This window comes from Orcinus orca, chromosome 2 (genome assembly GCF_937001465.1).
Source record: "Orcinus orca chromosome 2, mOrcOrc1.1, whole genome shotgun sequence".
NCBI lineage: Eukaryota > Metazoa > Chordata > Mammalia > Artiodactyla > Delphinidae > Orcinus > Orcinus orca.
The window spans coordinates 110,988,099-111,009,856 of record NC_064560.1 but is presented as its reverse complement, the minus strand read 5'-3'; the positions used below and the strand labels follow the sequence as shown (position 1 = coordinate 111,009,856).

The window sequence follows — 21,758 nt, the reverse complement described above, 5'->3', positions numbered from 1 at the left end:
CTGTGGTTGTCTTCCCTACAGCCGCTCAGCTGCTCTGGGGAAGGAAGGTGCAGAAGGCTGTGTTCATCCTAGCTAGAAACTTTGCAAGAAAGTCTGACACATGGACCAGGACTGCTGAAGTCTTTGAAATGTTTTTCTTAGAGAAAGTGACTGGGAAGTTATCAGCTAAAAGAAAGGAGGAGGGGCAGAACCTCAAGTAAGCACAGGATTTTATTGTAAAAGGATGGAGGCCCAAAGTCTAGAAGAAATACTGGGAAACTGGGCAGAAGCAACTCCACTCTCAGATCCTGAGGTGTAGGGAGAGTATGAGAGTCTAACCAGCTCCTCTTTGAGAAGTAGCATTTCCAGAAGAGAGCCAGGGATTTAAAATCAGCATGGTTCTTTCTGGGTTCTTTGGACTGGGGAGAAAATTAAGTAGGCATACTGCATTTCTGAATTCTCATTTCCTTTGAACTAATATAGCTTTAAGAGAGACAGACTATAGATCAATTTCTCTATCTGGGATTCATTAATTTCAAATTTGGCCACTATTCTGTAACCATAAAAAGGACTTGTATTAACCAACCCTATAAATTCTCTTGCTTAAAGAACTTCCTTTCAGTATTTCTTTTAGTTTGGGCCTGCTAACAATAAATCTCTCGGTTTTTTCTTATCTTAAACATCTTATCTTGCTTCATTTTTGAAGAATATTTTCACTGATTATAGAATTCTAGGCTTGAAATGTAATTTCTTTCAGCACTTGAAAAATGTCATTCTGTGGTCTACTGAATTCCATCATTTCTATTGATAAGTCGTCCATCAGTATTCTTGCTTCTTTGAAGGTAAACTATCTTAGCTTTTAACGTTTAAAAAATTTTTATTTTTAGCATCTTTACTATGATATATTTAAGTGTGTTTTCTCTTTGTATTTAGAAGTTCTTAGAGCTCCTTTAATGAGTGCCTTATGGTCCTTCATCAGTTTTGCAGCCATTATCTTGTCAGTTATTGTTTCTGTCCATTTTTCTCTCTCCTCACTCTCAGGAACTCCCATATGTGACATCTTTTCACAAGATCCTGTGTGTCTCTTACTCTCTGGTCTGTTTTTTCCAACCTTTTTGCTGTCCATGTTTCTGTGTGGTATTTTCTATTAACCTATCTTTCAGTTCACTAATCTTTTCTTCAGCTGTAAGAAATACGTTGCTAAACACATCTGTTAAGAAGCTTTAGTTCTGTGCTTTTTAGATGTAGAATTTATATTTAATTCTTTTTTAATAGATTCTAGGTATCTGGTGAAATTCTCCATCTTGTCATCTTTTTTCCTTGGACAAAATAAACATAGTTACTTTTTTAAACTATATCTGAGAATTCTAATACCTGGGTTACCTGTGGTCCTATTTTCTATTGTCTTTTTTCTCTCTTAATCTTAGTTCTTGGAATGTCTAGTAATTGCTGCTTGAATGTTGAGCATTTTGTGTAAAAAATTATAGTCTCTGTCACTCAAGCCCTGGCTGTCTCGGCAGCTCTGAACTCCTTTTAAGAGCTATCCTCATTATATTTGGGTTTAAAATCAAGAATGTAAGGGGGAAGCCCATACAAAAAAAAAAAAATCCAAAATATACTTACTCAGATTCCCTGCTCTCTCACTGAAAGGAATAACCTCATATAGGTATGTTCTTTACTATAAGCTTACACTTAAGGAAGGTGGTTCCCTCCTCCTTCTTGGAGGCATCAATGTCTATGAAGCTGTACCTTATCCTCTAAGAATACCTCTATTATTGTTATGATGATGTACATAAACAGTTGTAAATAAATAGCTGTACAAAATAAAAGAGTAAACATATTTCTTTTTTTTTGGCCCTTTTGCACAATAAGATCTAACAATAATAGTCATGATAATATTCAATAAGATTTACTAAAGATTTATTATAGGCCAGGTTCTGTGTTAGACGTTTTGTATAGATTATCTCATTTAATCCCCAGAAGAACCTATGAGGGAGTAAAGGTAATTATTCCTATTTTACACATGAGAAAACTGAGGTTTAAAGGGTTAATTCACCTTAAACAAGGTTCCAGAGCCAGGAAGGAAATGGCACAAGCAAGTCTGTACTCAGATCTTTCTAACCTCAAGGTCTAGGTTCTTTTCCAACATTTTGTCCTGCCTCATGTCTTGCCTTCATTCCACATAATTGGTTTGATGTTTTCACCGAGCCCTGGAATCCTGGGATACTTCCTTAAATAAGGTGAGAACAAAGTAGTCTGAGGGGTTTACATGCAAATAAATCTCCTTCCTGGTACATTTTTCTTGGGTATTTCCAGATTCTTACCTCCCCTACTCAGCTTCGCTTTGATATATGTTTTTACATTAAATGCTTCCATTTATAAGTTCTGTGGCAAATCCGAAAGTAATTTTTTAAATAAAGCTTTATGCAGGGACAGGAAGTAATTAGTGGTGGGGTTTTATTTTTGGAGGATGAGATTGGTGAGGGGTGGGGTATAGGGAGAAATTGCTTTCTGCAGTGTCAGATGAATGAGTTACAGGAAATGATGGCTCAGCCAGCAGCTTGGTGCTTGCCAGTGAGTCAGCAGTGATTCCACCCTCAGTCTCAATGCTGGAATCACAGCTGTGAAAGGCACTCTTCCTGGTGAGGGCCCCTCCCTGCCTTGCTGTCGGGGGCATGGAAGCTTTGCCCACATAATGTGAACCATTCAGTTACCTGTCCTAGTGGAGAAAGATTCACAGAACTACCTTCTTGGGTTCATGCAGATATTTCTGTGTTTCTTTAGGATTCATTGGTGTTTCTGGTTTTTTCCTCTGATACCCAGCAGAAACATCCAGTTTGGGATTGATGTAATAGCAGAATTTAATTCCTAGGGCAACATTTCATATTTTTACACTGCTTCAATGTCTAGGGTCTTTTTTATTATTATTATTATTGAAGTATAGTTGATTTACAAATATTGTGTTAGTTTCGGGTGAACAGCAAAGTGATTCACTTATACATATATATATATTCCTTTTCAGGTTCTTTTCCTTTATAGATTATTACAAAATATTGAGTATACTTCCCTCTGCTATATGGTAGGTCCTTGTTGTTTATTTATATATAGTAGCGTGTATATGTTAATCCCAAACTCCTAATTTACCCCCCCCTTCCCGTTTGGTAACCATAAATTTGTTTTCTATGTCTGTGGGTCTATTTCTGTTTTGTAAATAAGTTCATTTGTATCTTTTTTTTATAGCTTTCGCATATAAGCAATATCATATGATATTTGTTTTTCTCTGTCTGACTTAATGATAATCTCTAGGTCCATCCATGTTGCTGCAAATGGCATTATTTCATTCTTTTTTATGGCTGAGTAATATTCCATTGTATACATATATATGTGGTATATGTATATATACCACATCTTCTTTAGGGTCTTTATAAATGGGAAAACACTATGGAAAAGCAAGACAGGAAGGTGCTGCTTCAGGAAAAATGGTAGATTGAAAGAAGTCATTTTGTCATGATTGAAAATATGTGTGTGTGGCAAGAAGATTAGAACGAAATCATTACGGTTGTTGGGTTGAGATGGCAGGATTGTTGGTGATTGCTTTTTACTTTTTTTCTAGGTTCGATAAATAGGCTCAAGTTGTAAAATTTATTCTAAGAACAGTCATTTCGTATTTTAAACTAACTATCCACTTGTGGGAAAAAAAACTGGCCAAATAGCTTTAATATTTTAGGATATCTTTTTCCAGACTTTGCTCCTATTGTTAAGGTCAACTTGGTCATATCCATGGTGTCCTGTAGGAAGTGGGCAAGGAAGATTAACTTTGCTCAGAAGCTGTAGGTGCCAAGCTTTTAGTTCTTTTAGAAATTAATGCTAAGAGAGGTCGAAGAAGCTTTCCCAGGTCGATTAGCTGGTAAGTGGTGGAGTTCCATTCGAGCCCCAGTCCCATTGCCACCAAAGTCCACACTCTTTCAACTAGAGTATAGAATGATGCTGCCGCAGGGCCCAGTCCTCCAGGCTTTTTTGCAGGGCATTTTTATTTTTATTTTTTAATTAATTTTTATTGGAGTATAGTTGATTTACAATGTTGTGTTAGTTTCTGCTGTACAGCAAGGTGAATCAGTTATACATATACATAAACATATAGCCACTCTTTTTTAGATTCTATTCCCATGTAAGTCATTAGAGTACTGAGTAGAGTTCCCTGTCCTATACAGTAGGTTCTTATTAGTTACCTATTTTATATATAGTAGTGTGTATATGTCAATCCCAATCTCCCAGTTTAGTCCCCCTTCCCCCTTGGTAACCATAAGTTTGTTTTCTATATCTGTGACTCTATTTCTGTTTTGTAAATAGGTTCATTTGTACCGTTTTTTTAGATTCCACATATAAGCGATATAGTATTTTAAGTGTGTTAACTTACCGCTGGATTAGTTGTCCATTGAGAAAAATCGTATTGCAATATTTTTCTCTCTTCTTGAAAAACCAAGATTCTAAATTCCACATATACATACTTGGCTTGTACTCTAGTTAGAAAGACAAATACTGAGAGTGTTGTATAGAATGCATGTGTGTGCATCTGTGTTTTTGACATTAAGATGAAAGAGGCATGGGAAGTACTTAGTTGAGTGGTTGTACTCCCCCAGAATTTGAAGTGATTCTCATGATCACACCTAAAGTTCTTAGATATATGAGATTAAGGCTAAAGCTAAATGTTTTACTGTTCAGTATAGTAGCTCTAAGTGACAGTTTCTGTTGAAGAAGGAGTGATACTGTTGCGAAGCAGAAATTTTACAGTTTCACAAAAATACCCATCGGCCCAGTAGGGCCTTAATTTATTTTTCTAATAAATTAATAACACTTAAAGATTTTTGCAGCTAATATTGTACAATTAACACTATAAGCTTTGAGATACTGACATACAATATATCTGCACATATGTAATTGTACAACTTGTTAAAATTTAACATATGCCTACACCTATGAAACATCCCTTCAGTAAAGATAATGAGTGTATTCATTACCCCCCCGCCAAAGATTTTTTTGGAGTGCTATATTTTCTAAGAAAAAAAAAAACCCAGCCATTTAATTTCATTATCTAATTTGATGAAAAAGGCCTGGATGGGGACTCAGGTGATGTGAGTCTGGACTCTGATCTTGCCCTAAATAGCTCCATGAAATTCAGCCAGTCCCTTAATTTTTCCAGGTCTTAGTTTTCTTATCTAAAAAATGAGGGGGTTGAACTAGATGGTCCCTAAGGCCCTGTATGGCTCTAAAGCTTAATAAAGCTAAGAGGACAGGCATACTTAGGGTATTGGTTTGTGTCCAAATGGTTTTATGTAAAAATATAGGCTTCCCCAGTAATCTGGGGTCAGCTGTGCTGCTGCGTCCCGGCCCCTCTCTGATTGATTGATCATGAACTCATTTCATTTCTTTTAATTCTCTTTCACCCTGATTCAAGGTCATTCATGTCATTACTTTCATGTTGTTCTTTCTAAGCTTAGGGAACTGTTCTACTTAAGAATTTAGGGGTAGGGCTTAAATAATGCTGGGAATTTGGCAGGCCTCAAGGGGCTGTGAGGGGCAACAGGACTGATAGCTCCTTGGATACTCTCGAGGCAGCTTGGGCATCTTAGCGGGGAGGGGCAGAGACGAGCTGTACTGGATTTATTTCAGGGATGGGGGAAGGGAAGCAGATTGGAGTTTAATTAAAATTCTAATCCCAACTCTGCCCATCTTCTTATCAGCCACCAACATTTCTGTTTGTGGTTCTGGTGATTTTGCTGTGATAACATATGTAGTTACCTCAAAAACTCTTGCAAATTGGCCTCAAATTTCAATATGCTCACCAGATGCTTTCATCAGACTTGGCATGGTTCCATCTTTGGCCTGTGTTTTCAGAGATACCTCCTCCACCACTGCCATCTTTCTGATGGGAGGGAGGGCATTGGAGAGCTGGTGGTGAAAATTGAGCTGATTGCAAATGACAAAACAGTTTCATCGCAGCAGAGAGATCTTTCCAAACTATTTCTGTTTTCCCGTAGCTAAGTGGGATTTCTGAGGAGGGGCTGCTCTGATTTCATCTTGGCCCACCATGAGGTTCTTCCTGCTTTGTGCCTACATGCTGCTTCTGATGATTTCCCAGCTGAGAGCAGTCAGCTTTCCTGAAGACGATGAACCCCTTAATACTGTTGACTATCACTGTAAGTAATCTAAAGAACATTCTCCTTTTCTAAGAAGGAAGCTTTTTTGGTTTTGATTTTCTAAGCATATTCATCTTTAGAAAGAGAGAGAGAGTTTTATGTCTTTATAATGTTTTACATACTAATTTATCCATAATCATTTCCTAGCGTCTGGAGAAAATGGGACAGTTTAGTTAGGTGCTTTTCTAAAGCAGCCCATATATAGGTTATATGTTTTCAGTTAAAAGAAAAAGACCATTTGCTGACATTCACTGTCCTTTATTCATTCATATTCAAGACCTTAAGAGGGGAATTTAGTTAAAACCCTTTTACAACTAGTATATACGGCTAATCAATGCTGTATATCGATTCTTCAGCTCCGTAATCCTGACTGATGGTTTAGCCCATTTTTACTTGCAGATTCAAGGCAATATCCGGTTTTTAGAGGACGCCCTTCAGGCAATGAATCACAGCATAGGCTGGACTTTCAGCTGATGTTGAAAATTCGAGACACACTTTATATTGCTGGCAGGTAATTTTCCTCTCGTTGGTTTATTAGATTAAAATTCTTTTCTCTTGTGGTGCTTGCATTAATGTGTCTAGTTCATGAAAAACTAATATGTACTGTGATCAAAAATTGCAAGTAGCCAAAAATATTCACCCGGAAGAGTCAGTGTTGTGTACCAGGAACAAAATATAGCAAAAACCTTTCGCAGTCTTATTTTATTACTGCCATCAAGAAATCATGCACCATTCTTTATTCCTAAAGCAGCAGGAGAAAAAAATCGTTCTTTATTTTTTTTTTAACTTGGAATTATTCAAGCAAATATTAGAAGTATGTCTGTGCTAATACCAAGTAGCAGTTTGACCCATGCCTGAAGAGCTTTCTTTGCTCCCTAACCACAGTGATATATAAAAGCGACTCACTAATGAAAAAGCACTCTTTGTTGACTTTGTCGGAGACAGAGAAAATCCAAATGATCTCCAAAACACAATAAAAGCAGATCTGTAAAAATAAAATAAGAATCAGCTTAACGTTTTTATGTATTCACATGCTATGACTTACTGCCTTGTTTCCAACAGGGATCAAGTTTATACGGTAAACTTAAATGAAATCCCCAAAACAGAAGTAATACCAAACAAGGTGAGCAAGTGGAGTTGGCAAATTTATCTGCACTCTCTCAGAACTTGGTTAATGTCCCTCTCCCCTCGATATTTAAAATATTGAACTTCGGTTTGCTTGATTGATACAGAAACTGACATGGCGGTCAAGACAACAGGATCGAGAAAACTGTGCTATGAAAGGCAAGCATAAAGTAAGTGAAACAAACAACTGCCTACTCGACTGAGTCCCTGTGGGGGCTTGAGCCCACAGTGTAAGCATATGGCATGTCTAATGTGAATGTAATTGTTACTTTCTTTAGGATGAATGCCACAACTTTATTAAAGTGTTTGTTCCGAGAAACGATGAGATGGTTTTTGTTTGTGGCACCAATGCTTTTAATCCCATGTGTAGATACTATAGGGTAAGTATATTTTATACAATGTGCTTTTTTTAAATCGACTTTTCTTCCTTTACGGGAATGTCGTTAGCGTCAAATCCTTTCTCCTATAGACCCAGCAATTTGTTTTATCTCTAATGCTATGGAGGAATAAAGACAGAATTCTTCCCGTAGAATTTCAGTGCAAATAAAGCAGTATTGCCTTCAAACATGTACATTGAACAGATGTGACACTAGCTATTTACTTTTCTTTTGTAGTTGAATACCTTAGAGTATGATGGGGAAGAAATTAGTGGCTTGGCAAGGTGCCCATTTGATGCCAGACAAACCAATGTTGCCCTTTTTGCCGGTAAGATTCTTTAGTGTAATGAATATAAATGATTAATGACGTTGAAGGTGCAAAAGGAATTTAAAGGAAGAAAAAAGCTCATAACTAGGATAGCTACCTTGACACAGGTGTTTCAAAGACTAAAAGCTGGGCTTCCCTGGTGGCGCAGTGGTTGGGAGTCCGCCTACCGATGCAGGGGACACGGGTTCGTGCCCCGGTCCACATGCCGCGGAGCGGCTGGGCCCGTGAGCCATGGCCGCTGAACCTGCACGTCCGGAGCCTGTGCTCCGCAATGGGAGAGGCCACAACAGTGAGAGGCCCACGTACCGCAAAAAAAAAAAAAAAAAAAAGACTAAAAGCTATGAACAAGTTTTCAAAAAAGAGGAATTAAACGTGAGCATATTATAAGTATTCTGACACTTGGCTCTGTTGTTAACTAGGCCAGTGACCCTGAATAAGTTGCTTAACTTTCTGGTGCTTCAGTCCCTCACCTGTAAACTTAGATAATACCGTGGGTCAACCTGTCACAGGTTGATTCTGAGCATCGGGTTTAGATTTATTTGTATATGTAGCAATGATGTAGGTGAAATCACTCCAGAGGATATAATACACTATATAAGATAACACACTTAGGATAATTGTGGCTGTTTTATCTAATTTATAACTTTGGTTTCAGATGGGAAGCTGTATTCTGCCACAGTGGCTGACTTCCTGGCCAGTGATGCCGTTATTTACCGAAGCATGGGCGATGGATCTGCCCTTCGTACTATAAAATATGATTCCAAGTGGATCAAAGGTATCTTTGAAGAACGGCTTTGGGAGATCACCAAGGGAAGTACCATGGCCGAGTGGGAACAGGAGACCTGGGCATCAGGAAATTCAGTGCATGACTTTATATTGTTTATTTAGAGCCAAGTACAAGCTGCCTTGGTTGTGAACGGAGCATTAATGGGGGATGAGGAGACCAGTAGCCACGTCAGGAAAGTAGATTTTTATCCTAAGGGACCTCAAAAAAAAGATCTCAATTCTGTGTGCCATTTGCCTAACTCTAAATGCATGTAATAATCCTTGCCCGCTTCCATCTACCTACCCTGGAAAGTTAACCCTGGGAATCAGTAGTTCGTATCTGCAGAGTTATTTTGATCTTTGGAGTCTAGAAATCAAGATGTTTTATTTTCAGCGTAAGAAGTTTCCTTCCCTAGTTAACTACAAGTTAATGAATAAATCTGTTGAAACAAAGACCTTTGTTGTAGTTCATTTCCCTGTAGGCTTTTTCTAGTCCATTAGCTAACATTAAAGACTCTGGGTTCCCTGAAGCTTCAGCACACCCATACCGGGATCCACAGACTCGCTGGCATAGCAGAGTTCTCCTTGGCTTGAATGTAGCAGTGTGACATCTGTCAGTCATGCCTGGCAGTCAGGGTCTGATACTAATTGAATTATCCTTTAGGAACCAGTTGGTTTTCAATTTCTCTTTCAGAGCCGCACTTTCTTCATGCCATAGAATATGGAAACTACGTCTATTTCTTCTTCCGAGAAATTGCTGTAGAACATAATAATTTAGGCAAGGCAAGTATATGATTGTGCACTCATACTGCATGGAATTGAGCCCGCTTTGGTAAAGTCTTTGCATATTTTCCAGCACTCAAAGCATTTAGGGCCAAGTGCAGAGAGGTGAGTTGCTTATCCTGAGAATAATTGCTGTGGAATGCCTGCACAATGGCCAGAGTGGGAACAGCAGCCTTGGGCCTTGAGATTTCTTTTTTTCTTTTCCTGTTACTACAGAAAATGTTCTGCAGGCTCCCTTGAGCTACGGATGCTTCTTTAACTCTTTAGAATCTATCGATAGCTATTCTTTCTCAGCGTCAGAAGGCAGGATGGAAAGTAAGGGCCCCTGTTCACTGTTGAATACTTCAGTACAAGCCCATATGATTCTAAAATATTGCGGCCCCTTCTATGCCAGGTTTAAGAATGGTGCATTTTGTTAACAATATGAGAACAGAGCATGGGAATGGTTTCCATTCAGCCGGGCCGTTCGATAGCTCACTTCTTATGGAGCTTGTTTGGCAGAGCAGGAAAATGGCCCTTTTTTCTCACAGATAAATCTAGTTGACATTCTTACTATACAGATCCCTAGGGAGAAGGCTGCCGGAGTCTTTTGAACCACATGTATCTTTAGCATGTTTCATCCCTCCCTTATCTGGCAGCTTTTTCTTCCCGTTCTTCCAACGTGCTCATAACCCCGTTGCTTTGCTTTTGTCCCGTGGGCAGGCTGTATATTCCCGTGTGGCCCGCATATGTAAAAACGACATGGGTGGCTCCCAGCGGGTCCTGGAGAAACACTGGACTTCATTTCTGAAGGCTCGTCTTAACTGTTCTGTCCCCGGAGATTCCTTTTTCTACTTTGATGTTCTGCAGTCTGTCACAGACATAATACAAATCAATGGCGTCCCCACTGTGGTCGGGGTGTTTACCACACAGCTCAACAGGTGAGAACAGATCCCCGGCGCTTCAAAAGGCCAAGAACAGGCCCATTGTCTCCTGATACCCTTCCTCTTTTTCAGCATTCCTGGTTCTGCAGTCTGTGCATTTAGCATGGATGACATTGAAAAAGTATTCAGAGGACGGTTTAAAGAACAGAAAACTCCAGATTCTGTTTGGACAGCAGTCCCTGAAGACAAAGTACCGAAGCCAAGGTAAGAAAAAAAAAAAACGGAGAGGATTTTTGTCTTTGACAAAACCCTCCGGTCGTGGGAAGCATCCGTCCTCAGAGAGCAGCTGGGCCAACCTCCCACTCCAAGAAGGGTCCCTGTGCAGCGCTACAGACAGAAAGTCAGTGAATATGACTCTGAGAGCCTGAATATGGAGAGCCCCCAGAGTTCAGGGAAATAGCATCGCTCCTCTGGTTTGGTTCACTCTCCTTTCTCTCTTGACCTCGTCTTCCACGATGGACACTTAATCCCTAGATACAGATTATGAGGGGGGACCAAACACACTATGTTCCTTTCAGGCCTGGCTGTTGTGCAAAGCATGGGCTTGCCGAAGCTTATAAAACCTCCATCGATTTCCCGGATGAAACCCTGTCGTTCATTAAATCCCACCCCCTGATGGACTCCGCCGTCCCACCCATTGCCGACGAGCCCTGGTTCACAAAGACTCGGATCAGGTAAGATTGTGCAGAAACACGGGCCCTCTCCCATCCAGTGGCTTCCCTTCCTGTTGGCCGCCCCCCTGACCTGGCTCTCCTCCTCCGGCAGGTACAGACTGACGGCCATCGCCGTTGACCATTCTGCGGGACCCCACCAGAACTACACAGTCATCTTTGTTGGCTCGGAAGCTGGCATGGTACTTAAAGTTTTGGCAAAAACCAGTCCTTTCTCTTTGAATGACAGCGTGTTACTGGAAGAGATTGAAGCGTACAACCATGCAAAGTAGGTATATTATACGAGAACACTTTCTAGTACTTCCAGTGTGTGTTTCATCTAGTCATTTCCTTCCAGCCCTCTAAATTAGCACTGGTTTGGCATATCAGTGTTTTGTTTTGTTTTTTTCCTCACTGAAATAAAACCCGGGTTTGTTGTTTTCCTGAGTCCGCTAGGGCTTGGAGGGTAGACAGTGATGAGTTTAAAAATAATTCAGCCCTTGTTTGTCACCTATGGAAAATGAGAATATTTTATCACCACCCTCTTACCTTGAAGATATATTTCAGGATGCTACGTGGAGCAGACAGCTGATTGCAAACACACACACACAGTACACCATAATTCTTCTAACCACTGATATAAAAAATTATGTGGACCATTAAAACAAACAAGAAATAGATGAGAGAAATGGAGCAAAGAAGACTAAGGAGAGATCCAGAAATATCTAGCACAGGAAGATTTAAATGCACTAAAACATTATCTTTTTTCTTCCCTATAGTCTAACATGCTGTTCACAAATGCAATTCCCTTCGATCATCAGAACGGGAAGCCAATCTTTAAGAAACCCTTTGTCCAGCCTGAAATTAAACCAGCCATGCAGAGCAGTAGAAGATGAATCACATCATTATTACTTCCTAAACTACGTGCTTGCCTGGTTTGCTACTGAGAATATTCCTTAACGCCTCCCCGGCTCTCAATAATTGCAAAAACCAAACCTCACTTGCCTCATGTAGTTCCTGTAGCTTTTGACTTACTAAACGTCTATCTTCAAAATGTCTCCCACAATATAGGTGCAATGCTGAGAATGAGGAGGACAGAAGGGTCATCTCACTCCAGTTGGATAAAGTTCATCATGCTTTATACGTGGCGTTCTCTAGCTGTGTTATCCGCATCCCCCTCAGTCGCTGTGAGCGTTATGCATCATGTAAAAAGTAGGCTGATGTTTCTTTCCTTATCCCGGGTCTTACAGCATCATTACCTTTGATGATGAGAAAATTCAAGTTACGTTCTGTTTGCTTTTATACAGGTCTTGTATTGCATCTCGAGACCCGTACTGTGGCTGGTTAAGCCCAGGGGCCTGTGGTCAAGTGACCCCAGGGATGCTGTAAGTATACTTTGTCACATTAGCTGAGATCTTCTCCAGATGTGCTTCTATCTCTAAAGCTAGAAATTTTAGAAAACTTCCAATAGCACTACTTTTCTTTTTTGCTTTACTTTTCTTTCTTTCTTTCCTTTTTTCTGTTTTTTGTTTTTTGTTTGTTTGTTTTGTATGGGAGAAGGAAAAAAAGAAAATCTGGAGCTGTGAGAGGGAAAGGAGATTGTAGACAGTGAAATACCTACGGGAAATGGATGGAGAGAAAGAACCAATTCTCTTCTGCTCTCTTAAACATTCTAGTTACCAAATGTTTACTAGAAATACTCATTTTAGCAAGCTATGTTGAAATGTCCTTTTTTTTTTCTGTCTGCTCATTCTTACTAATCCATCTGTGTTCTTGGTTCTGCTCTGGTTGTCACTTGTGTTCCTATGAAGGCTGTTAACTGAAGACTTCTTTGCTTTCCATAACCACAGCGCTGGAGGATTTGAACAGGACACGGAATATGGCAACACAGCCCATCTAGGGGACTGCCATGGTAAGACCGAATCTTCCTTTCCCTCCTGGTGCTTCTTTTTGACCACATTTGCACATGAACATTATTTTACAATCAGCCTTTTATAATGACTCAGGACACATGCCACCTAGCATTTAACTTAAACGTCACAAAAGCTGAGCTGTTTGGTCATGGGGATACATTAGAGAAGAATCTTACTTTTTTTTTTTCCTTCGCCATTTACAATCTTGTAGGAAGTCTAGAGAAAAGTAGTCTAAGCAGTAGGTTACTCTTTTAATTTATAGTCCTTTCTTTTGACTTTTTGAGTTAATTGGAATTCGTAAATTTTTGCTTTCTTTTGGTTACTTTTTACTGATTACTTGTTCCTTTAATTCTTTTAGAAATTTTGCCTACTTCAACTACACCAGATTACAAAATATTTGGCGGTCCAACATCTGGTTAGTTTTTTTTCATTTTTTTGAATTAACAACCTTTTCTTTCCTTCAGTTCAGCATTTTCAGCCCCTTCTCCCTTCCTTTTGCACAGTTTGGCAGCCCTTCATTTTTCTGCTTTGACTCATAACCCCCCTGATGGTCCGAAAGACTTTTTCTTATTCAGCACTTCACCCTGTGTAGCATGTTAACAGCCCATCATTGACCAAGGCACATCCTTTAAGAAAAATCCAATGGATTAACATAGGCTGCATTCCAGCTGCACGCCCGTCCACCCAAGCTTTCTTCTCTCTCACCCCTGTGCATTGTGAATGTTCCCTCTGGTCATCTATATTCAATGGATGGCAGAATTTCATTATTTACCCCTTCTCTCCTCACCTTTCCTAAGACCTAGTAAACAAATACACATTTCCCCAAAATGTGTATTTATAAATTTGAGAGATCTTTCCTGAATGGTTTGTGGTGATCCTAGAAACCTTTGAATGTTGTGGTCTCAGTGGTGTGAAAAAGGTTCCCATCGAATGAAGCTGGTTTCTGATGTGTTAAGATGGTCGCTGGGCTCCCTGTGCCCCTCTTGTCTGCATCCGTTTTGGAGTCTTCATCTGTGACCGTTGCACCAGTCTGAATTGGGGTCTCCAGGGGTTTAACCTAAGATCATATGCTTACATTTTGAGGGAAAATCTACTTGGCAGAAATTAGTAATAGACACACAAAGAGGTTAAGTTACTCCCGATCCTGTTGCTGGTTCTAAAACTTACCAGCAGTTTCATTCCTCAGAGGGGAGAAAAGGATGGAAGATCTTGTGTATCAGAACATCCTTATTCAGCTTGTGAATGCCATTTCTTTTGCATGAGTTGCTGCTAACTCTTTGGAAGAAACTCCCCGGGTATTTTGGAAGGCACGGACAAGGTTCATCCCTGCTTCAGTGCTTTACCGTGGTTGGTGAGCCCTCAGTGCAGTCAGTAATCTACAGATAGACAAGATGTCTGTGGTAAAGCAGGACAGCCTCTTTGTCAGGTCTAAAATCAAGTGTTTATGCAGACCTAATCAGGTGTTTTCTGATGACGTTACACTGTAGGTTCCCCAGTGAAGGCAATACAGTTTCCAACCATCTATGAAAATGCTTTAAATAAATATACACAAAAGAAGTGATGTCGTCTCACAAAAGGATGAGAAACTAGCAATTAGTCTTTGGGATTCATCGTACCTTTTCCATGAGTGTCATTAATCACCGCAGAGGCTTCGTAGAGGAGTATTTTCAGTGTCTTCAAGTTCGAAATCTGCTTAATATGTCTTTATTGTTCATTTTTAGCTTATATTTTTCCCTTGCAAGAAAAGGATTTGGTATAATCTCCTTGGATGTGTTTTTATGAAATCCTAGAACAGGCTTTCTCATAAAATTTGCTTAAACTTTACTTGAAAATACAACAGACCCGTCAGAAGCCATCCGCTGTCACTACCCATGTTAATAAAAATCTGTTTGCCACCACAGACATGGAGGTATCTTCATCTTCTGTTACCACAATGGCAAGTATCCCAGAAATTACACCTAAAGTGATTGATACCTGGAGACCTAAACTGACCAGCTCCCGGAAATTTGTAGTTCAAGATGACCCAAACACTTCTGATTTTACTGATCCTTTATCAGGTATCCCAAAGGGTAAGGCCTCACCAGGGAACTCATCTCTCACTGAGTGGAAACCTGATTCCTAATATCTCTGAGGAACGTGTGGAGGTGAAGCCGGACGGAGCTGCCTCTGTTGTTACCATCGCCGCCGCTGGCCACACTCACACCGGTTTTCTGTGGTTACGTGGAGTGTGCATTCCTTAGCCGATGAAAGAGGTGGAAAGCTGTTGAAGAAGGAGTTGGTTAAACAGCCACTCAGACAATCGAATCCGTGTCGGCTTCTGTCTGAAAAAGCTACACTCTGCTGGGTATCAGAGAATTCCAAGGGTCACCCCAGAGATATCCAAAAGCAAAACTCATTAATTGCAAATATCCTGATATCGGATGTTTTGTGGAGGAGCCTTTCCCAGACTTTTGTTTAGCTGCAATTTACAATGCAATCTGAAAAGTACGGGAGGCGCGAAGTTGTTTGAATGCCACAAGCACTGAAACCTAACAGAGTGCTCGTCCGTAACTATCATTTTCAGCCCGTAATAGAAGCATTTATCAGAGAGCTGTCTGCTGAGTTACCTTGTTAGACAGATCACTCTGGGAGAAAATCTATTCTTTAGTGCTTCCCAAACTGTGGTATCAGGTTTCCAATCAGTTTTTATAGCAGTGCATTGTCATTTATGATTTACATCTATTGATTTTGGTTTTATTTGTTTTCATTGTAAACAATTTTATAATCATTCTTCCTCTTTTATTTTCTTTAGTAATTCCATTTCTCTCTACGTTTCTTTCTTTGTCTTTCACAATGCCACTGAATTCCATAGCCCTCAACATTGGTGAAAAACAACTAATGTTCAAAGGCCTTAGTACTAACCTAAAGCAACAGCATCTTCAAATCACTCTGACTTACCTTACTCTGGGATAGCTGTGCTTGTAGCATGTAACAGACTTGGATACCTCTTAAACTAACATGTCTAGATGTCTGTGGTTGCATTAAAAATCCCAATAATTATAAACTAATTCACTCTTCTATTTCTAGTCTAATTTAGATATTTCTTAAATATCTTAAGACAATTGGATAATATTACTTAACATAGTATATTTCCTTAGACTGTCTGGATTTCTTTCATAGCAGGCAATTCAAGAGTGCTTCACTCCAAGATGGAATGAAAAAAAAAAAAATCAAAGTAAACATGAGAGGCTATATTTGTAGCTAACAGTGACCAAGCAGATGCTTTTAGTTGGTGAACGAACTATATACTTTCATTCTAATTAAGATAGCATAATTGCATTAGCATAATTATTTTAGCAAAATATATATTTATACCAATTCATACATTTCCCTAATCCCAGTAGCTGCCCTTTAATCCTGATTTATGAATTAAGAGAAAATCATGAGAAAAAAACATTTTATGAGTTTAAAATGGGCCACTTAGAAAATACATACCTTCTAGCTCTAATTTTTAGATAGAAACCCTTAAAATTTTGAATGTTATGTAACAACTATTTAAGAGGGATTGGAGGGGAAAAGACAAATACAGATCAGTGGAAGATTAGCGTTGTCCTGGTATTTGTAGCGATCATAAATGTCTCTGGGGATCCTATTGGGATTAAAGGAAAAAATATGGAATTTTGGAGTCCACCTCACCCTCCAAGCTAAGCATATGGACCATGTGAAGGTAGTGTTGGTTCAGTGGGAGCCACTTGCTGGCTCATCTTGTTTTAAAGAAGCTCCTCACTCAGACTCTTCTCCTGTGTGTCTGTTGCAGGTGTACGATGGGAAGTCCAGTCTGGAGAGTCCAACCAGATGGTCCACATGAATGTCCTCATCACCTGTGTCTTTGCGGCTTTTGTCTTGGGTGCATTCATTGCAGGTGTGGCAGTGTACTGCTATCGTGACATGTTTGTTCGGAGAAACAGAAAGATCCATAAAGATGCAGAATCTGCCCAGTCGTGCACGGACTCCAGTGGAAGTTTTGCCAAGCTGAATGGTCTCTTTGACAGCCCAGTCAAGGAATATCAACAGAATATAGATTCTCCCAAATTGTATAGTAACCTGCTGACCAGTCGGAAAGAGCTGCCACCCAGTGGAGATACGAAATCCATGGTCATGGACCATCGAGGCCAACCTCCCGAGCTGGCTGCTCTCCCGACACCTGAGTCTACACCTGTGCTTCACCAGAAGACCCTGCAGGCCATGAAGAGCCACTCAGACAAGGCCCACGGCCATGGGGCTTCAAGGAAGGAAACCCCCCAGTTTTTTCCTTCTAGTCCTCCACCGCATTCCCCCCTAAGTCATGGACATATCCCCAGTGCCATTGTCCTTCCTAATGCTACCCATGACTACAACACATCTTTCTCAAACTCCAACGCTCACAAAGCTGAAAAGAAACTTCAAAACATTGACCACCCTCTTACCAAGTCATCCAGTAAAAGGGATCACCGGCGTTCTGTGGATTCCAGAAACACCCTCAACGATCTCCTGAAGCATCTAAATGACCCAAATAGTAACCCCAAAGCCATCATGGGAGACATCCAAATGGCCCACCAGACCCTAATGCTGGATCCCGTGGGACCTATGTCTGAGGTCCCACCCAAGGTCCCTAACCGCGAGGCATCGCTCTACTCTCCTCCCTCGACTCTCCCCAGAAATAGCCCAACCAAGCGAGTGGACGTCCCCACCACTCCTGGCGTCCCAATGACTTCTCTGGAAAGACAAAGGGGTTATCATAAAAATTCCTCCCAGAGGCACTCTATATCTGCTATGCCTAAAAACTTAAGTTCACCAAATGGTGTTTTGTTATCTAGACAGCCTAGTATGAACCGTGGAGGCTACATGCCCACCCCCGCAGGGGCGAAGGTGGACTATATTCAGGGAACACCGGTGAGTGTTCATCTGCAGCCTTCCCTCTCCAGACAGAGCAGCTACACCAGTAATGGCACCCTTCCCAGGACGGGACTAAAGAGGACACCGTCATTAAAACCTGATGTACCACCAAAGCCTTCATTTGTTCCCCAAACCCCATCTGTCAGACCACTGAACAAATATACTTACTAGGCCTCAAGTGTGCTCTTCCCCATGTGGCTTTATCCTGTCCATGTTGCTGAGAGGATGATGTTGTAAGGGTACATTAAGACAAGAGACTCGCCTGTATTTTAAGAGAACCAAGTGGCCAAAGAAACGCTTCCTGACTTTGGCAACATCAGAACTTGCCATACGTAGCTACCGCAGCAAGGCTTCTGTGTACTTGCCTGAAAACAAAGGAAGGTGCTGGTCATTCCATTTCTTTTGTTTGAAACTAAAGAGAGATGTGGCTCCGAGGGGCTACCTGTAACCAGTATAAGGAGCTGATACAGTGCTCAGAAGAATCTGTCTGTGAGCAAATACTTGAAAATGGGTTCAACTTAGACTGCCGTTCTGTGTGGTCTTCCCATTAAATGTGAACATTTTAATATGTATGCATTCACCTTGCCTCTTGCACAAATGTCAAAAACAATGGTAATGTCTCAAAGAAAAGAAGTTGTAGATTACCAAACAATTTGCTAAAAATTCAGTCTTTGACCCAAACTGTAGCATTTTTTTACGTGTGGCATTTTTTTTCATGCCACCAAGGAACTGTGTTGCGTGTGCGTGCGTGTGCGTGTGTGTGCGTGTGCGTGCGCGTGTGTGTGTGTGTGTTCTGTCCCCACTAGGATTTGTTTAGGTGCCCATTGCATCTTTTAGTGCTCTGGAGTTATTTACATCGCACATTACTGAACAAGAGACAATAACTTCTTCCCACAGCAGTCCATTGGGTTCAGCTTTGAGAAAGAAAGAAAACCGAGGCTGATTTTGATGGTCAAAATGATTAACTTGACTTACGTGTTACCCAATGCCAGAATGTAAGAGTTCTAAGTAATTTTGTGCTGCTATTCACTAAAACTTCGATAATAGTCTTGCCAGCTTAAGGAGATGGAGATGATAAGAGGTATCCTTGATTCATCCACCAGGATTCAGTAGTGAAATTCACCTGTCCCCTGTGAATCCGGGCCGGAATCACTCTACTCAACCTTGGACACACTAACGAGGTTTTATTTTGATTGTGTTTGGTTTCTCCCATGTAGTAAAATTCCTCTTCTTTTAATTCCCCCTAACCCCAAGGTAAAACAAACACACACACACACACACACACACACACACAAAACAGAAGACAAAAGAAGGGGATGTGAGAGGGTTGTAATTGGCTTAGCAGAAACAGTCTGTGAAAACCTAACAGTGGTGCAATCACGTTGTCTATGTTGTGTGATGTGAGAATTTTCTCCTGAGTCATGCAGGTAATGACAGTATACTGTACATATTACATGTGCGTTTACCTAAATCTGTGCATTTTGTGCCTTATTCATGAGAATGATAGAAGTACTCAAATATGTCAAGTGTTTTCAGTATAGCACATCATTTACTGAGTGCCAGTTGTAAATGTTTTTCAACCAGCACCTGAAAAGACTTTTAAAAACTCCTAACAATCTAGAACAGTTAATTGTAAAACAATCTATCCAAATAGCTGCATTACATCCTTTGCCACGATAAACATTCCACTCCTACTTTCTTAAGGATGAAACAGTGATAATGTGAAGTCAAATGAGGTTTCCTGGGTAATGTGACACCTGCGGAAACCGTACAGTCATTTATTTGTAGTTTTGCAGAAGCCACTTAGAGTTGATTATGTGCAACCCTGATGACGATTTCGGTTAATATGCTGCACACCACGGTTTATTGAACCTCATCTAGAAAGTATCAAGGCAGAGGAATGCTCCTGACTTAGTCAGACAAATAAGTTCAACTGTTTTCCTGTGATGCTATCTATTACTTGGGGGAGATGGGTTGCAGAAGACCAGAGCATTTTGATGCAGAATGTAGAATACGGATGCAGTCATTCTTTTCCTTTGAGAATATTGTTTAATAAAGAACACAATTCCCTGAGGTCTCTGGAAGCTCAAAAGCTAAAACTTCTGTTCTTGAAACACTTCAGCTTTGAAACTAAAGTATTACAGATTGATAATAAATTAAACCAACCAACGATAAACACTACTCAGTCCATCGCTGACAAACCTGTTTGAATTCACCTTACCAATATTAATCCCAGCGTGCGGAAAGTGGAACAGTAACTCTATGTGAACCCGGATAACATTTTGTAACATTGTGCTGCCTTGTAGTTTGTAATGTGAGTTCTATCAGTATTTATGTTGAAATTCCTAACATAAAATCTAGTCTGTATCCTGTTAATTTAATTTTAAAATGCTTTATCCATTTGTGCAAAGGTAAACACAGATTGTATCTTTTTTAATGGTACGGCATAAAAAGTAACCCTAAAGTGAAGTGGCTCTATACTGTTTTATAGAGTACTTTAACATGTATAGATATCTTGTAAACTTGTATTGTGGATGTGTAAATAATATGTACTTTGGGTTTTTAACACCGCATGTAAAGTCAAAATAAAATATACAAATCATTATATCCTGCCTCTTGATGTTGAAGAGGTCTGGAAGGTATCGTGTTTTTAAAATATTTTTAAGTCAGTCAACATCCTTGAGAGCTTCTTTTAAAATATACCAAAATATTCTTACCTGGAATACTTGCCGTCAGGTCGTGGTTACACCACCATTCTCATCTTGGAAGGCTGGGCAGAGCCCCTGAAAAACATATAATTCAGAAAACCAGATGAACTGTACTACAGCAACAGTCAAATGCTTCAGGCCAACATCCCAGTGGCTCACCTTGTCCACGTATCGCTAGTTCAACAGGCATTTTTAAAATTCATGATATGTGTTCTCGTGTGAAATTTTTAATATTTTAGTTTAAAATTATAGCTGGTAAATCAGGTTCCTGTGAACATCTCTTGCTATTTGGTATGGGGCATTTCTCAATTCCATTGTTTCAATTGAATCAGAATGTAGTAAGAGGTAACGTTCCTCAAATATGGAAATGGGAGGTAAAGTAATGATTCCACTTAGTTCTTTCCTTAGCATGGCATGAGTTAGTGGCTGCTGTCATTGGGCTTAGACAGATGAATGAAGGAAGAGACAATTCAGGGAAATGTATCTTCAGCCTTGCTTCTCCCTGGGTTTCTTGAGCATTGTATTCTCTTTCATTTCTATGGTCTATTTCTATTAAGTTGCTGTTTATTATACCTTCTGGCCATTTTACAAATTTTCCTGGGTTCAGTGATTTTCTTTTTCTTCTAAAAAGTGCATCTTTCTCTTCTTCCTTTATAGCAAATTTTAGCCTTTTTCAATCATGGACATCTTTGATAATTTAATGAATGGTACGGACTGAGAGCTGAATTTCATTTTCCATTTTCAGGGGATTTACAGACCCCTAAAACCACATCTACGCATCCTCGAGATAAATGCTTAGATGCCATTTGAGAGAAATGGAGTTAGAGAACGTGGAGCTTTTCATAAGGAAAGCATTGTAAAGAAAATGAATTAACCAAGACACACCACCCGTACTCTGGTTCCAGAGATCCCGTTGGTTGGCATTTAGGTTACTCTGGGAAATGGCAACACAAGAGATGCTGGTTCAGGCTAAGAAGAAAGGGTGTCTCACATGCAAAGTAGTGGGCCTTGTGTGGCCTAGGTGCTGGCCAGGTACCAGGAGGACTCGCCTTTCTGCCATCTGAGAGAAGCCAACTTTCTCCCTTCTCCTCCCCTC

At 40.1% G+C, this 21,758-nt stretch overlaps 1 protein-coding gene across 10 annotated transcripts in view; it reads left to right on the top strand.

Annotated features, from left to right (window-relative positions):
• Positions 1-20,559, top strand: part of SEMA6D (semaphorin 6D) — a 578,684-nt gene extending 558,125 nt beyond the window's left edge. For 4 of the 10 annotated variants that reach the window (XM_049706054.1, XM_049706056.1, XM_049706055.1 and 1 more), the window contains 18 exons: positions 6,018-6,176; positions 6,576-6,687; positions 7,239-7,299; positions 7,409-7,471; positions 7,580-7,681; positions 7,916-8,006; positions 8,662-8,781; positions 9,466-9,554; positions 10,257-10,474; positions 10,550-10,681; positions 10,996-11,151; positions 11,243-11,416; positions 12,199-12,339; positions 12,435-12,512; positions 12,939-13,039; positions 13,399-13,455; positions 14,942-15,109; positions 16,837-20,559. In XM_049706054.1, the coding sequence (XP_049562011.1) occupies positions 6,068-6,176; positions 6,576-6,687; positions 7,239-7,299; positions 7,409-7,471; positions 7,580-7,681; positions 7,916-8,006; positions 8,662-8,781; positions 9,466-9,554; positions 10,257-10,474; positions 10,550-10,681; positions 10,996-11,151; positions 11,243-11,416; positions 12,199-12,339; positions 12,435-12,512; positions 12,939-13,039; positions 13,399-13,455; positions 14,942-15,109; positions 16,837-18,125 (3,261 nt within the window). In that variant the 5' untranslated portion in view covers positions 6,018-6,067 and the 3' untranslated portion in view covers positions 18,126-20,559. The remainder of the gene's footprint in view (positions 1-6,017; positions 6,177-6,575; positions 6,688-7,238; positions 7,300-7,408; positions 7,472-7,579; positions 7,682-7,915; positions 8,007-8,661; positions 8,782-9,465; positions 9,555-10,256; positions 10,475-10,549; positions 10,682-10,995; positions 11,152-11,242; positions 11,417-12,198; positions 12,340-12,434; positions 12,513-12,938; positions 13,040-13,398; positions 13,456-14,941; positions 15,110-16,836) is intronic. The other 6 variants (XM_033422629.2, XM_004266756.3, XM_033422630.2 and 3 more) reach the window with 6 other exon arrangements.
• Positions 20,560-21,758: the final 1,199 nt, after the last annotated feature.